Raw genomic sequence first — 18,179 nt, forward strand, 5'->3', positions numbered from 1 at the left:
GGTCTCACTTCTGCACCACAGCTTCCAAAGACCAGTTTGTCCTGCAACTTCCAAGCAGGAGCCACAAAAAATGGAACAGAGCTGTCCAGGCCTTGGGAGTGGGCGACTTGCTCCTGCCAGGTCAATTCTGAACCCAGTCACTGCAGCCTAAACTCCACACCATCCAATCCACATGTTCTAGGTGTCCTACAGCAAAAACTTCCTAGCCCAAAACCCAGGCTTCCCATGCTTTGCAAGGGTCAGCTCTTCGGTGCTTTCAGCAGCAACTGTGAGTTTCCAATTTTTACCACCGGAGAGCCCCACACAAAGCCCCACACCAGCAAAACATCTGATGAATTTCAACTGAAGAGCTTTCCTATAACAAAACACCCACACTCACTAGAGCAGTGAGCAGCACGTGACTGAGGGACCCACAAGTCTACACCCCACTCAATGGCTTGCGTTCTCTTTGCTGCCAACCGCCAGATTTCTCTCATCTCCACCCAACTCAAGGACAAGGATCCAGCCTATCTACATGCTGCTCTGTGCCCCAAAACCCAGTAGTCTCCACCAGTTCCACTTTAAACTCTCAAATGGGCACTAGCTTTGACTACTGGCTTTGCGCTCTTCAAAAACCAAACATACAGTGCTCTTCCTGCTCAGCTGATGACCACTCCTCACTGAGAAAACAGAAGCAGTCACACAAGAACCTCATCCTTCCAACTCAGAATGCACCAGCAGGTGGACATCTTGGCTAATCACACTCCTGGCCTTCCTCCTGTTGTGAAGGATAGGGCAAACTGCACTCTAGGCCCCTCCCCAGCTCCCCCAAAGCCTGCCCTCCTCCAGTCAGTTCCCTCACCTGTATTATCATTTGCACGACCTCTGCAGCATCATACCATGCAGCAAACAAACGTTCTAGAATCTCCCATCTGATAAACCCACCTTAACTCCAATGTCCCAATAATCTCTCCTGCCCAAGCTCCTCCTTGAACTCCTGACCCCAAAAGTCAACTACCTACTCCTCATCTGGATATCTCACAACCATCTCACTCACACTTTGTATGCAAAAAAATAAATTCCTACTTTTCTCTCCAATTCTGTTCCTCCCTATCTGGGTAATAGCTCAGCAAACAGCGTCACCAACATCCAGTTTTCACAAACCCCTGTCTCTCAAGCCAAAAATCTAGGAATTATCCTTGATCCTCCTCATTTAATCCTAGGTGGGTTAGATCTAGTTCAACCTCCAAAACCACGTCACATCTGGCCCTCTGGCCTCACACCTCTTCTATCTTCCACCTTAAACCACGCCACCTTCCCCTCACACTCTGCCTCTCCTCCTGGACCACTATGACTCACCATCACACAGCAGCCACAGACCCTGTCTTCTATCTCTGACAGAATGGGGCAAAAATGCCAAGTCCTCACCTGGACCTCACTGCCCCTTTCCTGTTAAAGACTCTTCAGCCATGCTCCTGCTTGAGGCCTTCTGTCTCCTCACACAACCAAGTCCACATCCACCACAGGCCCTTGTGCATGCTATGTGCTCTGCTTAGCCATGCTCTTTCCCTCAGGCCTGTCACGTGACTCTTGCATTCTGATCATTCAGTGTAAAAGGCTGCCTGACCAGCTCAGAAGCTTAGCTACGCCTTACACTACAATTTCAGTGCTTGGTTTTCTTCACTATCAGTAATTTCTTACTTGTTCACCTTTTTTATTGCCTAATTCTACCCATTAGAAAATAAGCTTCATGACTTATCTTGCCCGGCACCTGAGTCACTGCGGGTGGCTAAATAGGTTTTAATGAACTGGCATCACTCTCAACTTCCCCAACAACCCTCTACATGCGGCTCATCCATACAGCTGCGGCCCTGCCGTCAGATACCAACTCTCAGTGGAATCTGCACAGTGACCCTTCCATCCTAAAACCACCCCTGAGGGCCTCGCCTACAGAAGTCCAGAATTTGATGACCAAGCCCATGTGTACCTCTGCCACACTATAGTTAAGCACAGGGCTCGCACTGCCTGGCCTTTCCTTGAGGATGGCTGCTTCAGGGGCCATTAGAATAAGCCTCCCCCAGGGGGGCACCAGAGCTCTGCGCAAGGACCAACCTGTCACCAACCACAACTGCAAACCCACACCCTCCTCTGCCAGAGGCCTCACTCACCGGGGTCTGCCTCAGGTAAACAGGAACAAACCCAGCTCGTTTCCAGAACCTGCAAATAAAGCAAGCAGGTCACCCTGCACATTTTCTGAGGAGCGGCTGACAGATAGGAAGGGCGAGGAAGAGCAGGAAGATGACAGAAGGCTGACACAAGACAGCAGCTGAAAACGCAAACTCACAGAACTTTTCATTTTCAGCACGGCCCAAGGGGGTGAGGGAGGAGGAAGAGCAGGCAAGTCCTTACTTGAGGAGCCTGGGGGTCAAGCCATAGGACACACCCAGGTAATCCAGGCGCTCAGCAGGCCTCTCATTCAATTTGAGGAGTAAAGGAGGAAGGTCTTTCCGGGGAGTGACAACCTCTTCCAACAAGCTGACGGCCTAAAGGATGCCGGGAAAGAACACAGTTCAGCCAGCAGAGAGGGAAGATGGTCAGTGACATTCCCAAACACTCCTGCCACAGCAGGCTCTGGACTGAACACAAGCTAACTAGGGAGAGGTTTCTAAGCTTGTTCACACGTTTTTTAAAATAAAGGAACACCAGGAGGTCCAGAGGTCATTCCCAAGTATGCCAAAGTCCTAAACATGCATGGACTCACACTGCTTGGAAAGGAGAATGCAGAAAAATATAGTTACAAAACCAAGATTCACTGAACCGAGGAAGGGCTCAGCAGTGGGGGCTGAAGATCCAGGTCTCTTATCGATGACTCCAGTAACAGTGACAAGCCCCCTGCACACTTCCCCAACAGGAATACAGTGAGAAGCAAATGGATGCACAGAGAGCGCCACAGTGTCTAGCACTATCGTTACGACCAAGGAGGCCAGCACCAGCCGTCCTCTGGGGTCAGCACTGAGAGGAGCTGGAAGAGCAGGGTCTTAGAGCTAGGGCGCCATCAGCACCACCCGGGAGCTTGTTAAGACACATTATGGGGGTCCCACCACAGAGCCTGATTCAGCAGGTCTGGAAGGAGGTTCAAGAATCAGTTTTTAACAAGTTTCCAGGTGATGCTGATGATATGGCCCTGAGGAACTCAACCATTAGGATGGAGAAAGCAGCAGCCTCTCCAGAACGGGAGGGAAATCAGCCGGGAGCGCCCAGACCGCCTGACAATCTTTTTTTTTCTTAAAGATTTATTTATTTTTTTATACAAGCACTGGGTACAGTCAGAAGCACCAGAGGGTGAGAGAATTCACCAGAGCCAGAGCGGGGAACAGAATAGGCAGACTGACAAAGTACACTGCTGAGGGGAGCAGCGGGTGACGCCATGTGGAACCCTCGCCCGGTGGCCGGGGATCAAACGAGCGCTGCAGAACTGCAGGCAGCTTCGCAACCCAGTGCTCAACCGCTGTGCCACCGGGGAGGCCCCACCGCCTGACAATTCTTGACGATGCGCCTGAAGACCCAGAGAAGGACCCTCCCAGCAACCAGGGGCGCAGCTTGCCCTGCAAAACAGACTTACCTCGCTGCTGACAGTATGAATTTCGTGGGATGTCTCAAGGACCTTTTCCTCGAGACAAGGGAACCTGCCCTCATAGTACATCTGCAGCAGCTGCAGAGCGCGGCTACCATAGCCCATCTGCAAGAAAACATGGCAGAAAACAGGAAAAAAGAATTTTCTCAATGTGTCCACCCACTTCTATGCCCCTGCACGTCTATGTCCCAGAAATTCTTCACTCTGGGTCAAACTGCAGCTGGCAAAGAGAACCAATAAAAATCCCTTAGTGAGGTCAAGTCATGACCCTTTAGTGTGCAGCGCGCAGCGAGCCCCTCGCCTTCACACTCTTAGCCCATCGTGAGCAGTCCACAGGGCATCTGGCAGTGCTTTCTGGTCCACAGATCAGTAAATGCAAACTGAAGGCTCTACAGCTAACTCCACAGTGGGATTTCCAGAGAAGGAAGTGATCGCAGACAGAAGATCCAGGTCACAAGTCCCCGGGTCACTTATGACCACACTTTCCACCCACCCACCCCCAGCCCAGGCCAAATTCTCCACAGCAGAGAAGTGCCGGGCTCTGCATGCTCTGATAGTTTATTTACGTAACCAAAGACACCTGCCCCATGAGCTGCCCGCAGCACTCGAGGTTTGAGAAGCCCAAAGACACGTTACCCCTTGATAATCCGGATGAACAGCAATGCGAACGACCCTTCCACCTGAAAGGCCACCAAAGTCTGGATCTTGGAACTGTGTGGGAGACACAAGCCAGCAACTTAGCAACACAAAACATCCCCTGGTAGCACCAGTTTCACTAATCAGACATGCCAAGGTAAGTGTGTCACCTGCTCTGACACTGTCCATGGAATCAGGTCCCCCGAAGCCTTCTTGCCGCGAGACAAGCTGTTCAAGATGGACTGTCGAGAAATCTCCCCCTCAAGGCACACCTATGGGGGAAACAGGACAGTGCAGGTACAGGGGCGCCCAGTACAGAGCCCGCCCACAGATCATCAGCATCCCCTGTGCCTTCAACTAGCCAGCTGCTTCTACTCCAGCTGAGGCTGAGCCCTGTAACTGCCTCGTCCATTTCCAATGGACGTTCCATTACTGTGCCCCATGGGCATCCTGACGCCCTCCTGGCCCAAAGAGTAAAAACCACACTCTGCCAAAGACAGTTCTCATGCAGTGTGCATGTGGGTACACCAATGAAGACACAGACTGCTCACACAGCTCTGTACAGAAACATGCAAATACACAATGTACATGTCTACAGGACAATGTGAACACCACACAGTGCGTACTATAATATTGCGACTATTGATACACTGCAAAAAAAAAAAATGAAAAAGCCCCTTGATACCTAAGAAATTCCCCATATCAGTGCCACAAGGACCCCTCTGCTTCCGTACCTGGATGACAGCGAGCACTTCAGGAAGGGCATTCTGGGTCGGGGGCACGGGAGGCAGAAGGCAGAAGAGATGGTGGGCAGGAGCATCAGAAAGCATCTGAAGATCATTGGGAGAGTTCTGCAGGGACACACACATGGGTCAGCGAGAACCACTCCTCAAGAGGCTACTCTGGGATCACAGGATGACTGAATACTGCCTTCCCCAAAGCCCGGGGATAAGCTGCAATCCAGCAGTGCGCCTTTCCAGCTCCTTGGCTCACCAGCCTGAGACTTCACATGGCTTACGCGGGACTTAGCGTCAAATGTTCAGTTATGTCATCATAAGTGCTAAGGCTGCAAAGCAGGGAGGAGAACTGCTTGGTTAGCACTACTTATTCCACAGCCCGGAAGGAACTTCCTCTTGATAAGAAAATCTGACACTTTTAACACCAATTGTCAGCCTCCCATTGAAGGGAGGTCACAAAACTGCTACCCAGGCACTCAGAAAGCTCCTTCCCAACATGGCCTGAAGATTTTCAAATATTCTAAATGCTCTAGCTCACTGCTCCTTAAACATAAACAGCCCAGAGGGACAAGGCTGGTCTCAGGTCAAAGAGGACCACAGGGTTACAGCTGCTGTCATCTCAGTCTATCAGTTTAGCGGAGGTAAGATATTCTAAGAACCCCTTCTAAGATGGGCAAAGCTTCCCACCCAGGACAAGTCTGAACAACAACGGGAACTGTACCCCCTCCAGCCAGACCACCGGACATGGCCGGCCTCAGAACACTCAAGTACCAGGAGAACGGTGACCCGAGCCACCAGGAAATAAAGGACGTGAAGAAAAGGCAAGTGTTGGATTTCAATGCTAAAGGTCACCCAAGGGCTAGCGGGGCAGGTACCTTGTAGTGAGAAGCCACATAGAGGGCCATGAGCCGTTGGAGGAAAACTTCGGAGGCCTTGTGGTAGCAGAAGAGAGTATCTCTGTTAACATAGTAACTGGGTCTAGAGTTAAGCAGCCAAAACAAGTCAGAGCCAGTCCAAAACAGCATGTCCTACTCCCCAGGCTGGATTTCCCTTAAGTTGGGAAGAGGAAGCCCATGCCCTAAGCAGAGACAAGTCAGGGAGGGAAGAAAAGGGAAAGTGGGATGCTTGGCTCCGCTCCCCGCCGCCCCCTGAAGGAGCAGCAGAGGCAAAGAGGCAAATCCTTTCATTAATTCTTTCATCGTGCCGTCTCCCTTTCAGGGGCAAGCGAAACACAAGAGGATACAGTTCGCAGGCTTCAGGCAAGGGGCAGCCCGACACTATCCGAGTGATGTTGAGGCAATCCAGGCACAACAAGTCATTGAGCCACTTCTCCACGGCGTCCCCGGGTGCGTACCGGATCGACTCCTGCAGGGAAACCTCGTGCAGCGTTCGCGCTGTTCCCAAGACACAGGTGCAGCAAGAAACAATGATTAAATAGGTTTTATCGAAAAGAGCAAGACAAGTGTTCTACTTTATCATTCTCACCTGGCATCCGCATAAACAATTCACACTGAGTGATTTCATGCTATTTGGGTGGCTGCTCAACACGCCATGACACCATCCCAAAGGATCTTACTAAGTCACGCAACCACGCCCTGAGACGGGGATCAATGAGAGTCTGGCCACCCGAATGCCTGGGTCAGGCTCCCAGCTGCCCCTGGCTTCTTGTTCCTCACCCCTTGGGGACTCAAGCTCTCTGAGGGCAAGAAGGTTTGGTACTACCCATGATAAAGAATCCAGCAAGAGTCTGGGGAGACTTGCTACAACCTGCAGGGCCCATTCAGAGCTCTGGGGGTACCTGAGGCCAGTCTGGCTGTTGTCGTGGTCTTGTTCTCAGCGGTGGTGCTGATCTGGCTCTGGGCACTCTGTTGGCGGAGCTGCTGGATTAGCTTGAGGGACAGTGACCGGCCAGTGCCCTCGTAACTAGGAGCAGAAACAAAGACAATTAGGCACAAGGCTGCAAATCCACTCTCTAGGAGACAAAGAACTATGTTTCTCATGCCACTGAAACCCCAGTCTCCTGCTCCTCAAGGACAGTACTGCTCACCCCTCAACTTTCAACACAGCATGTACTAGCCCAAAAGAGACGGACAGCACTGTGGCTCAGCCAGAGTCAAACGGTCTGGGCTCAAGTCCTAGTTCTATTTAACACCTCTGGGCAAGGAATATCACCTGTTAGCCTCATCCTCAAAAGAATACTATTCTACACACCTCACAGGACTGTGCCATGAACTAAAAAATTAAGGACTGGAAAGACGATGTCCAGAAAGCCTTTAGCATAATGAAACTGAAACAAAGCAAAGCGGTCAGTTAATGAGCATGGCCATTTGAAGTAACATGCTTGAAGGTATGACAGACCATTTCCAGTTTAGAAAAATCAAGATTCAACAGGTCCACCACCCCAGTAATTCTTTTCATTACTTTATTCAAAAGGTAATATAAAATAACTATGAAAAAAATTGAGAAAAAGCATAACCTGATCACTGAGTCAGCTCTGTCATTTCTCCTTATCTTGAGTTGCATAAGTGACTGGTGGGTGCAGAATGTTTGGTGGGTTTTCTTTTTTCAGGTACCATTCTTCCCTAGCACTCACCGATAGAAATATTTCCTCTTATTCAAATGTTACTTTTAAAGAATGACCCCAAAATGGCATTTATAAGTATCCTATCCCCCCCACCCCACAAAATAAAGCTTTCTCTAAAGAGTTCCATTTACTGCTTAAAAAAAAGAAAAAGAACAACAACAAAACTAAATGTTCTGTACTTCAAAGAAAATTATGAAAGTGGAAAAAAAAAGCCAGAATGGGAGGAAATTTTTGTAAAACATGTCTAATAAGGGCCTTGTATACAGTATATAAAGAACCCTTAAATTCAACAATAAAAAGACAAATAGCCCAATTAGAAAAATGAGCAGAGAGCAGAGCATCTAAATACATGTCTAAAGAAGATATACAAACAACCAAAAAGTACCTAAGACACCACACGTCAGCCATCAGGTAAATGCAAATGAAGACCACAATAAGATACCACTTCATACCCTCAAGGATGGCTAGGTCAAAAAGGACATCAATGAATAACAACAAGGAACTAAAAACTGGACATATACTATAGGTGTGGATATAAAAATGGTGCAGGTGCTTTAAAAGGCAAACAGTCTAGTGGTTCCTCAGAGTTACACAGAAGTTACCAATCAACCTTAGAATCCCACTGCTAGGTGTATACCCGAGAGAAGTGGGAGCACATCCACATAAAAACCTGAACATGAACGTTGATGCAGCATTAGTCCTAAAAGCCAAATAATGAAAACAGCCCAAATATCCATCAACAAATGAATGGAAAAACAAAGTGGATAGGGGCATACAAAACAATTCTATTTGACCATAAAAAAGCTACATGGGTGACCCTGGACACATGGTAAGTAAAAGCAGTCAGTCAGAAAAGAACACACACGGTATGAAATGTCCAGGGAAGGCAAATCTATAGATTTAGAAAATAGATTAATGGTTCCCTAAAGCTGGTGGGTAGGGAGGGACCCGAAAATGATAGTTCAAGGGTTTCTTTTTGGGATGATCAAATTGTTCTAAAACTGCAGTGATAGTTGTATAACTCTGAGTATACTGAAAGTCACTGAATCATATACTTTAAATGGATGAGTTGTATGGTATGTGAATAATATCCTAAAGAAGTTATTGCCAAAAAAAGAGACTAAAATCCATTTTACTTAAATATTTTCAGGTTAAATAATACAGTCACAATAATATATCTGTAATACAGAATTATAACTCCAAGATGTGATTTCCACACAGATAATATGCAAACCATGTTATGTTCTTGCTCAAAATGAAATATGGACAGAAAATGTACAGCAAAATTCTCTCTAGGTGGCTGAATTACTGGTAATTTTTCTTTTTTCCAACTTATCTCCAACAAGCCTGAACTAAATATTTCAATTATTTTTTTAATACTTTATTTTTTTATTGACTTATTTATTTATGCATACAAGAACTAGTGTACAGGCCAGAGGCGCGGGGCCGGGGTGGGTGGGGGTTGTGTGACAGGATTCACCAGAGACAGTGGGGAACAGAACAGGCAGACTGACTGAAATACACTGCTAAGGGGAGCAGCGGGTGAGACAGGGAAGGTTTGCTGCACCATGTGGGGAGCTCCCTGGCCAGCCGGGGATCGAACTCGGGCTGCAGAGGCTGCAGATAGCTTCACAATGCTGTACTTAACCCCTTACACCACCAGGGAGGCACTCAATTTTTTTTTTTTAAAGATTCTCAAGTGCTGATAAATTTTCTTACGACAATTATAAGTTACTTTAACACTATATTTTCACATCTTCCTAAGATATAAGACACTGATACTCACCATTCAAGTACCCTTTATGTTCTAAATAGGGCCCACTGACAGAAGGGAATAGCCCTACCTGGTTACAACTTCAGCCATGTGCGACATCCACTCACCATCAGACCACAGGCGAAATCCAGTTTAAGAAACCAGCCCCCATCAGTAGAAGCCCCAAGAGTCAGCTATCTGCCCAGGCCTCATGTGTCACCGGCCCTCTAATCCACAAGAACCTCCACTGGAACAAACGTACCCCATGCTTCCCAACCATGGAGCCTTACCCGTTGATGGTGGATGCCATGAAAACAAGGTAGGGGCCCAGTAGGCTTTTCACCAGGGGGAGAGGGATGGCGGCAGCTTCATCAATCACCACAAGTTCAGCCTGGCCCAGCTTCACAGCATCTGCAGGATGTATATACTGTGGGAAAGAAGATTAACATTGCGCTGGCCACCTACTGCCACAGCTGTGAGCACTGGTGAGGCATCGTAAAGGCCACTCTCTTCCCCTTTCACTCTCTCTCAGTCCTCCTTCCCACTTTCCCATGGTAGGGCCAAAATGGAATGGCTTGGAGACTCCTGGGCCCAAATCAGCACTGGTGTGACCCTGGAGGAAAAAGTTACCTGACGGCTGCTTGAGAAACAAATCAGGTAAAAATGTAAAAATACCAGGCCCGGGGCCTCACCCAGTGCTAACAGGTTTATCTGTCTCTCTCTTTCCCTCTCCTGTCTTCTATGCTTGTCCCACAAGAACTCTGGCATCCTTGTGCGTGCAAACAACCCCTTCCATTTCTTCACGGCCTCCTGCTATTTTTGAAACTTGCAAAAGGCCACAAAGAGATGTTTTACAGGAGAGGACACCTGAATAGGCCAATTAACACAAAGATACCGAACCCACTAGTGACCAGTGCAATGCTGGAGAGAGGAGATCCCACGTCACACACTGACAGGAAGACTTAAAATAGCACAAAACACTCAGTGTTGGGAAGGATTTGGGGAAACAAAAACAACAACAAAAGTTCTTGTGTAAAGGTAAGTCAGAACAAACACTTTAAAGGAGAATTTGGCAAAATTCAAGAAAGCTGGAAAACCCAACAATTCCACTTTTAGAAACATAAATAAACTGTAGGCTATGGTGCTTAAAATCAGGAGATCTACAAGCTTCAGTTGGGACAAATTTTGAAAATAAATATGGAGTTAAAAAAAGGCAAAGCGAAAAAGGACTATAGTATGTTACCATTTGTGGACACATAATTATGTAGTAAAATATAAACACCTGAACTGAACAGAAACACACCAGTCTCAGAGCTAGGTCACCTATGGGGAATGACAGAAGGAAATGGGATAAGGAGGGGTTTGCAAGAGGGACTTCAAGCATGTCTGTGACGTTTTACATCTCCAAAACAAAAACTTATGAAACATGAAACACTGGAAAAACCAAATGCCAACATTTCTTTTTTTTTTTAAAGATTTTTTTTTTTAATAGAGGCATGTTTTTATTTATTTATTTGTTTGCTTGTTTGTTTGTTTTGTTTATACATGCACTGGGTACAGTCAGAAGCGCGGGAGGGTGAGAGAATTCACCAGAGCCAGAGCGGGGAGCAGAACAGGCAGACCAACGAAGTACACTGCTGAGGGGAGCAGAGGGCGGCAGGGGAGGTCTGCGCACCATGTGGGACCCTCCTCCGGTGGCCAGGGAGCAGCCGGGGATTGACCGGCGCCGCAGAGGCCGCGGGCAGCTTCGCAACCCAGCGCTCTACCGCTGAGCCACCGGGGAGGCCCCCCAACATTTCTTAAACTGAGCGGTAGACATCTGAGTGTTGTATTGGTCTCTATTGTTCTGTACATTTGAAGTATTTCATTATAATAAGACTTTTAACTGCTTTGCCAGAAGTTGAGTGGTCAGAGAGACAGTGACCTCACTCACTGCTAACAGCAGGATGCACAGCCTCGATAGGGTCTCATGTCTTGGATTGTTAAAGGAAAAAACTAAACAGCACCTCATAAAAGCAGCAGAAACCAGCCCTCTGGAGAAGGCATGGGAGACTTGAATATTCTTTTTCTCAATTTCCAACAAGAAGGAAGAGGCCTCAAAAGGGAAATAAATGAAGCCTCATAAAGTCAGGTCGCCTTCTCTATGCTTGAACTCCAGTCTGGAGACAAATGGACCCTGGGAATACGAAAGGGTCTCTGATTACAAGTTCAACGAGCAGCAAGAGCTGAGCCAGGGAATTTCAGGCAAAAGGTTTCCATCTTAGGCTTTTTCTTTAGTTCTAGCAGGTCTCTATATTCGCACTGCCCGCAGTCTGCCCTCCACCCCACCATACACTCCAACTTCAGTCTTTCCACTTTTGTGCTGAGGGACTAAAGCAAAAGTGGAAAGAAATGTACAAAATGAGGAGATTCTAGAAAGACATAGTAAGGAAAAAAGATTCTTGAGGTAAAAAGGCTTAACATCATTTATAATCTGAACTCTATGATAAAAGGAATACCTCCCTGATGGGCATAAAATCATTCTGGCTACAGAGGACTGGAAGTTTATAGAGCTTTTGGGTAACACTGTCAAAAAAAAGGAAAATGGGCCACTGACTAAACCACAAAGATTGGAAGTACATTTTACAAAGTTCTCTTTTCCTTTTAAATGGCAAAGTTCTTGTTCTAGTCTCAGATGCACCATTTCAAAACCTGCAGTAACCAAAAGAAGTAAGAGTTGAGGTCAGAACAGTGGGTAGATTTCTTTTAGCTCATTAGCACGCTCACAACCCCACTTATTCAATTTTCAAGGGTCAGCTTTCTGGCTGCATATTATTCCTTTGCCTGAATGTTTTTCTTTAGGATGAGGCTGAAAATCTGGAACAAGTTCATCATAAATCAACAACACTTTAACAGACATGCAATTACACAGGACACAAAATGACTATGAAAAAACCTCCTTCGTATCATTTAAATCTATCAGGACAATGGCCCCCATGGCAGAGTTTTAGACAAACCTCACCTGAATAGTCTGCCTGTGTTCCCGGAAAACATTCACTCTGATCACTGCTTTGTTAAATTCTGGATTTAGAGACTGAATAATCTCATAATCTAGATGCTCCTGATGAGAAAAGAGACAAAACAATGACAAACTTCAGGAACAAGCTTTAGAAACTAAATGTGAATAAACTAAGCAGGCATGCTAAAGATTTCCTCTGGATTTAAACCCAGCACTGAATCAAAATAAATTCTTATTCTAATGTCCTACCTGATACTGCAGGGCATCAAATCCTTTAAACACAAATTCAAACAGAGTGTGGAGGTTGTCTGGGCTGGGGGAGGTAACAAAGATATTGGAGTACCTATGGAACCAAAGAGGAAAGTTTTTTAAATTAGTAAATCTAACAAATGTTTAGAGAACTTAAAAAAAGAAAACATTTTTGTTTGCCCCTATCACACCAGTGAAACAAAGTCCTAACACTTTTTGGGAGGAAAGTAAAGAAAAGCCAGACCTGAGTTTATTTTTCCTCCCAGACTCATGAAACCACATTAATGACTTGAGGGAAGCACATCCCCGCAATCAGCTACCGACAGCTCTGTCATCACGCCACCCAGGCTCTGTCTGCGCCAACAAGCCGTCAGCACGCAGAACTGGCCTGCTGCTCCCCAACCTGCGTCCTGGCACAACAGGCACAGCTCCCCATTCATCACCAGGGTGCTGAGAGGGTTTCAAACTGTGAAGCCAGACAGCTCTCCACCAGTGGTCAAGCCAAGGCCAGAGTGAACCTCCAAGGTATCCTTGCCCAGTCACTGAAATTCCCTGAGCTTAGGTTCATCCGTCTATGAAATGTACAAGGAGCTGTTAGGAACACCAAGGAGCTACTACTGCACATAGAGAAGGAGGTACATTCTAAATACATCAGATATGCCCGCAAAGTCAGAAGCATGGACTCCAAGGGAGTTGTATAAACCTTCCACCCAGGGCAAAAGAACGGAAAGTAACATCACATTCCAAAGCTGCACCTCAGAGGCAAACAAGATCTTTGATTGATCGAAATCATTAAAAATGTCAAACCTGTACTTTTTGTCAAACCTGTACTTTTGTCAGCAAAGCTGCCCATATACATTCTCATCTCAGGAGTTTTAGAGTTTCTTACCCCCTTTCTTTGCTTTTGCATGTTTGTTCAATCTTTAAAAAGTGATCACAAAGGCCCCAGGGGTGTGTTTGTGAATGTGTGCATGTGTCCACACACATTCGTGTGCACCTCTAGGAGGGGGCTGGGGGAACAGCATTGCTGCTTTCATCCAGAAACCCACGCCCCTAGAGATCTCACACCAGGAGCCCCCACACTTAGGAAAGGTCTCCGCATACTGCTCCTACCCCCGCATACAGTTCCCGTAGAGCCCAGAGTTCCTAAAGGTGGGGTGTCAGACCCCCTTACCCAAAAGCCACCGCTCCGGCAATAGCCAGCCCCAGGGCAGCAGACTTGCCCCTTCCTCGGGCCGCTGTGAGCGCAACAGTGCTCCTCAGGGTCTTTTCAGAGATCCCCTCAATGAATTTCAAGACAGCCTTGGCCTGTGGAAAGAAAAACACTGCATTAGGTAGCTCCCGGAAGGCCAACTGTGAACCGTTTGCCACCACCAGGGGGGAGAAGCCAGATGACACCAAGTCTAAATAAAAAGGCGGGGGTTTTTTTAACCCCAGTTAAAGAATAATTCACTTCCAGCATCATTTTAGTTTCACCTGAAACTGTATACATGGCAAAATGGCCATCACAATAGGTCTCTTCACTATCTTTTCGCAGAAACTTTGCAACCTGCAATAAATACCATGTCACCGAACAGCCTCCCGGCTGTGCACCCGAACTCCTTGACGACTCTGCTGTGTACCTGGAAGTGGCGCCTCTCAGTCCAGGACAGCTCAAGCCGCTGAAAGCCAGCTCAGTACTTGGGCTTCTACCTCCTGGGTCAGCTCCTCCTAGCCTGAGGCTTTAAATACCAGTCAGCTGTGGCTCGCCCCCCACTCACATCTTCACTGAAGATCACGCCATCACACCAGACTCTCATTCGCACAATTGCACGTTGCCCTCGTACCTCTAACAGCTCAAGCTCAAAACCAAACACCTGATGACCCCCCCAACAGGCACCAGATACCCTCCCCCATCTCTACCCAATTAGGTCAAAAGTCTTCTCTGCTTCAGCCCAGACCTGAATCACCAACAAATTCTGCCAGTGATCTGTTCAAAACAAAATCCTCCATTCCTCACCACTGTCCTCCTGTCTCTCTGGAGGAAGCAAACATCCTGTTCCGCTTCCATTATTCCAGTAGGCTCCTAATTAATTTTTCTGCTTCCCCTTCCACTGCCTTACGGTCTAAATTCAACAGAACAGCCAGAAGGATCCTTTAAAATTAAGCCAGGGTCTTTCTGGCAGCTGTGCTGAGAAGAGCCCCTAAACATAAACTCCCCCACGTGCCCCTGCCCCGCACGGAGTAAGTGCCAGCGTCCCTCCAGGAGCCTAAGTGGCCCTGTGCCCACCCCCAACCCCCATGTTTTCCTCTCCGCCTCTCCTGCTCTAGCCCAACCTCCTGGCTAGTCCTCACACACACCAGGGAGACGCCTGCCGCAGACCTACATGCTTGCTGACCTCTCTGCCAGAAGTACTCTCCCTCCAAGAGCCACATGGCACATTTCCTCAATTCCCGCAAGTGTTAGCTCAAACATCTCTTTTAAATGAGGCTTCTGTCATCACCATCCAGAACCCCAGCAAGCCATCCTCCCCTGGTACTCCCTAGTGCCTCCCCTTTTGCTCCTCTGAAAGCTTCTCCATCATATCTAGCACCTTCTACTACCCATGTGATGTGGTTATTTCCTTGATCCACAGGCTTTTCCCACCAGAATGGGGGGACAAGCTTCACGAAGCAGCTGGTATCCTTTTTTACTGCTGAGCCCAGTGCTGAGAGGAATGCCTGGCACCCATGAGGGGGAGTAAGATGCCAGCAGCACGGAATGAGGAGGAAGCACAACACTACTCGGGGGGGCCAACCTCTGCTCCCCCAGGGGCTCTACACCAGGACATTGAAACTGGGATGGTCGGGCCTGGCCTGTCCGTGAAGTGTTTCCTTACACATGCAGCATGCAGAGGTGACGCGAAACCATGCAGAGACGCAGGTCCAGGTAGAGGAAGGAAAGGAAGCAGAGGGGCTTCAGGAAGTCAGTCTTTCCAGGTGGAAACACTCAGAGGGGAAATGCTCAGAGGGGATTAAACCTACTTGCTTTGTTAGCCTTTGCTGAAGGCTTTGTTTTACCCTTTTTGTTTCTTCCCTTAGGGTACAGAAGTTACAAAATCTGATAAATTGTAACTAGAAAAACTGCACTGACAAAACAAATGCACAATATCTAAAAATGCATTCTAAACTGAAATTCTAAACCAATTCTAAACCATTCTAAACCAATGCAAAAAAGGAGACCGGTCTATTAAAAAAATATCAAAAACAGATGACCGATAACTCTATGAAAAAGGTACCTGATTCTCTCATAACTAAAGCAACAAAATTGGGGGAAGAATATAAAGTAACACAAATTAAAACAGAAATCCTACGTTCCCCATCAGATGGGTATAGACTTAGAAATTTAATGGTATCCAGTGTCGAAAGGCTGCAGGGAAGAAGTTTGTAGGGTAAGGTAAAAGTATCAGGCTTTTCTGCCCTCCCGCCATTAGGATAGATGACAGATCTGCGGTCCTGAATGCATGCCTGATGGCGGGCACCTGGAATAGGGTGTGGGCATAAGTAGATGGGATTCACCTGGACTAAGACTGGGCTTTTAAGGGCAGCGTCATGGGGACGCCAGCAGAAGCAGAGAAGCAGAACAAACGGGAGAGAAGTAGAGAGAACGCAAGAGAACACTGGAGAGCCCAGAAAAAGTGAAGACTTGCTGGGGGCTGGGAGGTCTGCCAGCCTCCCAGCCCCCCAGCACCCCTGCCTGCTGTGTACCTGGTAAATCCCAATAAAAGCCTGCAAAAGCCACTGAGGGTTCCAGGATTCTCTCACTCCTCCTTTACCCAGTCTGCTGGGATCACAGAAAACCTGCTCCGTGGACATTCCTGCCCCTACAAGTTTCACACACTATCAGTGGATCCACAAACTAAAACAAGACTCATTTTAACATACACACTTGCAGGGTAAGTAATGGTCAGGCTTTTACGCCACTGGCCTCTGTGGCTATAACCTGCAGCCTTGAGTGCAGAAGACGCTTGGGAATGTGGGCACAGGGCACGCATGCCCGATGGTGGACACCTGGAGTATGGTGTGGGCACACCTGAGTCTGGAGGCTGGGGCAATAAGGATGGGTCACTCAGAAAATGGCTACAGTGAACAGGCCACCTCTCAAGAGGACGAGATAAGCTGTGAGAAGAGACCACAAGAGAACGCCAGAGAGAGCCCAAAGAAAGAGTAAAGATTTGCCAGGGGCTGGGAGGCCTGCCATCCCGGTTCCCTGCCCTCCCTGCTTTGCCAGCCTGCAGGCCTGCTCCACAACAACTGGCATAGAAAGAGCATTAAAGCCTGAAAAAGCCACTGAGGCCTCCAGGAATCTTCTTTACCCATCTGCTCGAACTGATAGAGAACCTGTCCTGTGCATGCTTGCACAACACCCTCACCCAGCAACTCTGGCAACGCATCCTGGAGACCACGCCCGCGCACGTACCTGCAAGAGCATCCAAACAGCACAGCACTGATTAACACAGCAGGAACGACGGGATCAACCCAAATGTCTAAAGGGACCAGTGCCCCGCCCAGCGTGACTCCTCTGCATATTGAAAACACGCCCCTTCACGGGCACAGAAGGAGCTGCCGGACTCACAACAGAGGAGATGCTCCCGTGTGCAGCGCCAAGTGGAAAGGCCACTTTCGACTCCTAATCCATGCTGACAGATGTGGGTTTTTTGTTTGTGCTGTTTTTTGCCGTGGGCCATCTTGCCCGCTGTATTTCTATTACTTTATTTACTTAGATTCTGGTGCGCTATAATTGACCCAGGACACATTTGTTTCAAGAGCGCCACACAATGACTGCAAAATGACCACCACCCTCAGTCTAGTTAATAATCGTCACCACACACCACACACAGTCACAAATTTTTCCTTCACTGTGGTCCTTTGTTTAGTTTTTAACATTACCATTGGTTTTGTAGTTTCTCCCTCTTCCACCCTTTCCCCTCCCTCTCTGTCATCCCACCCCCTGGAGAGAAAACGGATACCAGCGAGTATTCAAGGCCTGGGCTGCAGAGGGCGCTCTGGAGCTAGAGAGTCTCCTCCCAGAATGAAAAGGGAACCCAGCCTGCAGACACTCAGGGCCGCATGGAGGCATTTACCGTAGCTGTTCCAGCAGGAGGGCAGGGCCCAGCACCACAGGGCCAGTGCTGCTGCTCAGGCTCAGACAGGACAGAACCGTGAACACGCCTGACAGCTCGAAGGCCACTGGGGCAGGCCCAGTCAGCTCCAGCATAGCCCAGGAGACACTGGAGAAGCCAAGTTTACTGGCCCTGGGCGCCTCCAGGAGCACAAAATGGCAAACTGGCAGCTCTAACCAGCCTGTGTGCACAACACCCAGAGGGCCCTGAGCACACCTCTCGCTGGAACCAAGAAAGAACAAGAGGCCTGAAGCCAGCCTCTCTACAAAGCTTACACACAAACCTTCATGGTACGAAAACAACTAAAATGAAAGAACGCAGATACACCACCTTCTCTGGGAAAAGGGCCAGGGGATGCTCTTTAAACTCAACCTGCAGCTCTCTGAACTATTAACTCAGAGTGGAGAGGGGACGTGCTGGACTTCTGTGCTGAGCGCTGAGCAGCCTTGCTGGAGCTGCACATGTTGA

At 48.0% G+C, this 18,179-nt stretch overlaps 1 protein-coding gene across 1 annotated transcript in view; it reads right to left on the minus strand.

Moving 5' to 3' along the window:
- The window catches only part of NAT10 (N-acetyltransferase 10), a 33,261-nt gene that overhangs the window by 6,707 nt on the left and 8,375 nt on the right, over positions 1–18,179 (minus strand). Inside the window, exons 9-21 of the mRNA XM_037522477.2 lie at positions 13,745–13,878; positions 12,571–12,664; positions 12,325–12,423; positions 9,614–9,750; positions 6,785–6,909; positions 6,230–6,380; positions 5,862–5,958; positions 4,984–5,100; positions 4,420–4,521; positions 4,250–4,324; positions 3,602–3,718; positions 2,389–2,522; positions 2,148–2,196 (exon numbers count right to left, since the gene is read on the minus strand). Coding sequence (XP_037378374.1) covers positions 2,148–2,196; positions 2,389–2,522; positions 3,602–3,718; positions 4,250–4,324; positions 4,420–4,521; positions 4,984–5,100; positions 5,862–5,958; positions 6,230–6,380; positions 6,785–6,909; positions 9,614–9,750; positions 12,325–12,423; positions 12,571–12,664; positions 13,745–13,878 — 1,431 coding nt within the window. The remainder of the gene's footprint in view (positions 1–2,147; positions 2,197–2,388; positions 2,523–3,601; positions 3,719–4,249; positions 4,325–4,419; positions 4,522–4,983; positions 5,101–5,861; positions 5,959–6,229; positions 6,381–6,784; positions 6,910–9,613; positions 9,751–12,324; positions 12,424–12,570; positions 12,665–13,744; positions 13,879–18,179) is intronic.

The sequence above is a fragment of the Talpa occidentalis genome, unplaced genomic scaffold, assembly GCF_014898055.3.
Source record: "Talpa occidentalis isolate TD23 unplaced genomic scaffold, MPIMG_talOcc4v2.1 talOcc4.3, whole genome shotgun sequence".
NCBI lineage: Eukaryota > Metazoa > Chordata > Mammalia > Eulipotyphla > Talpidae > Talpa > Talpa occidentalis.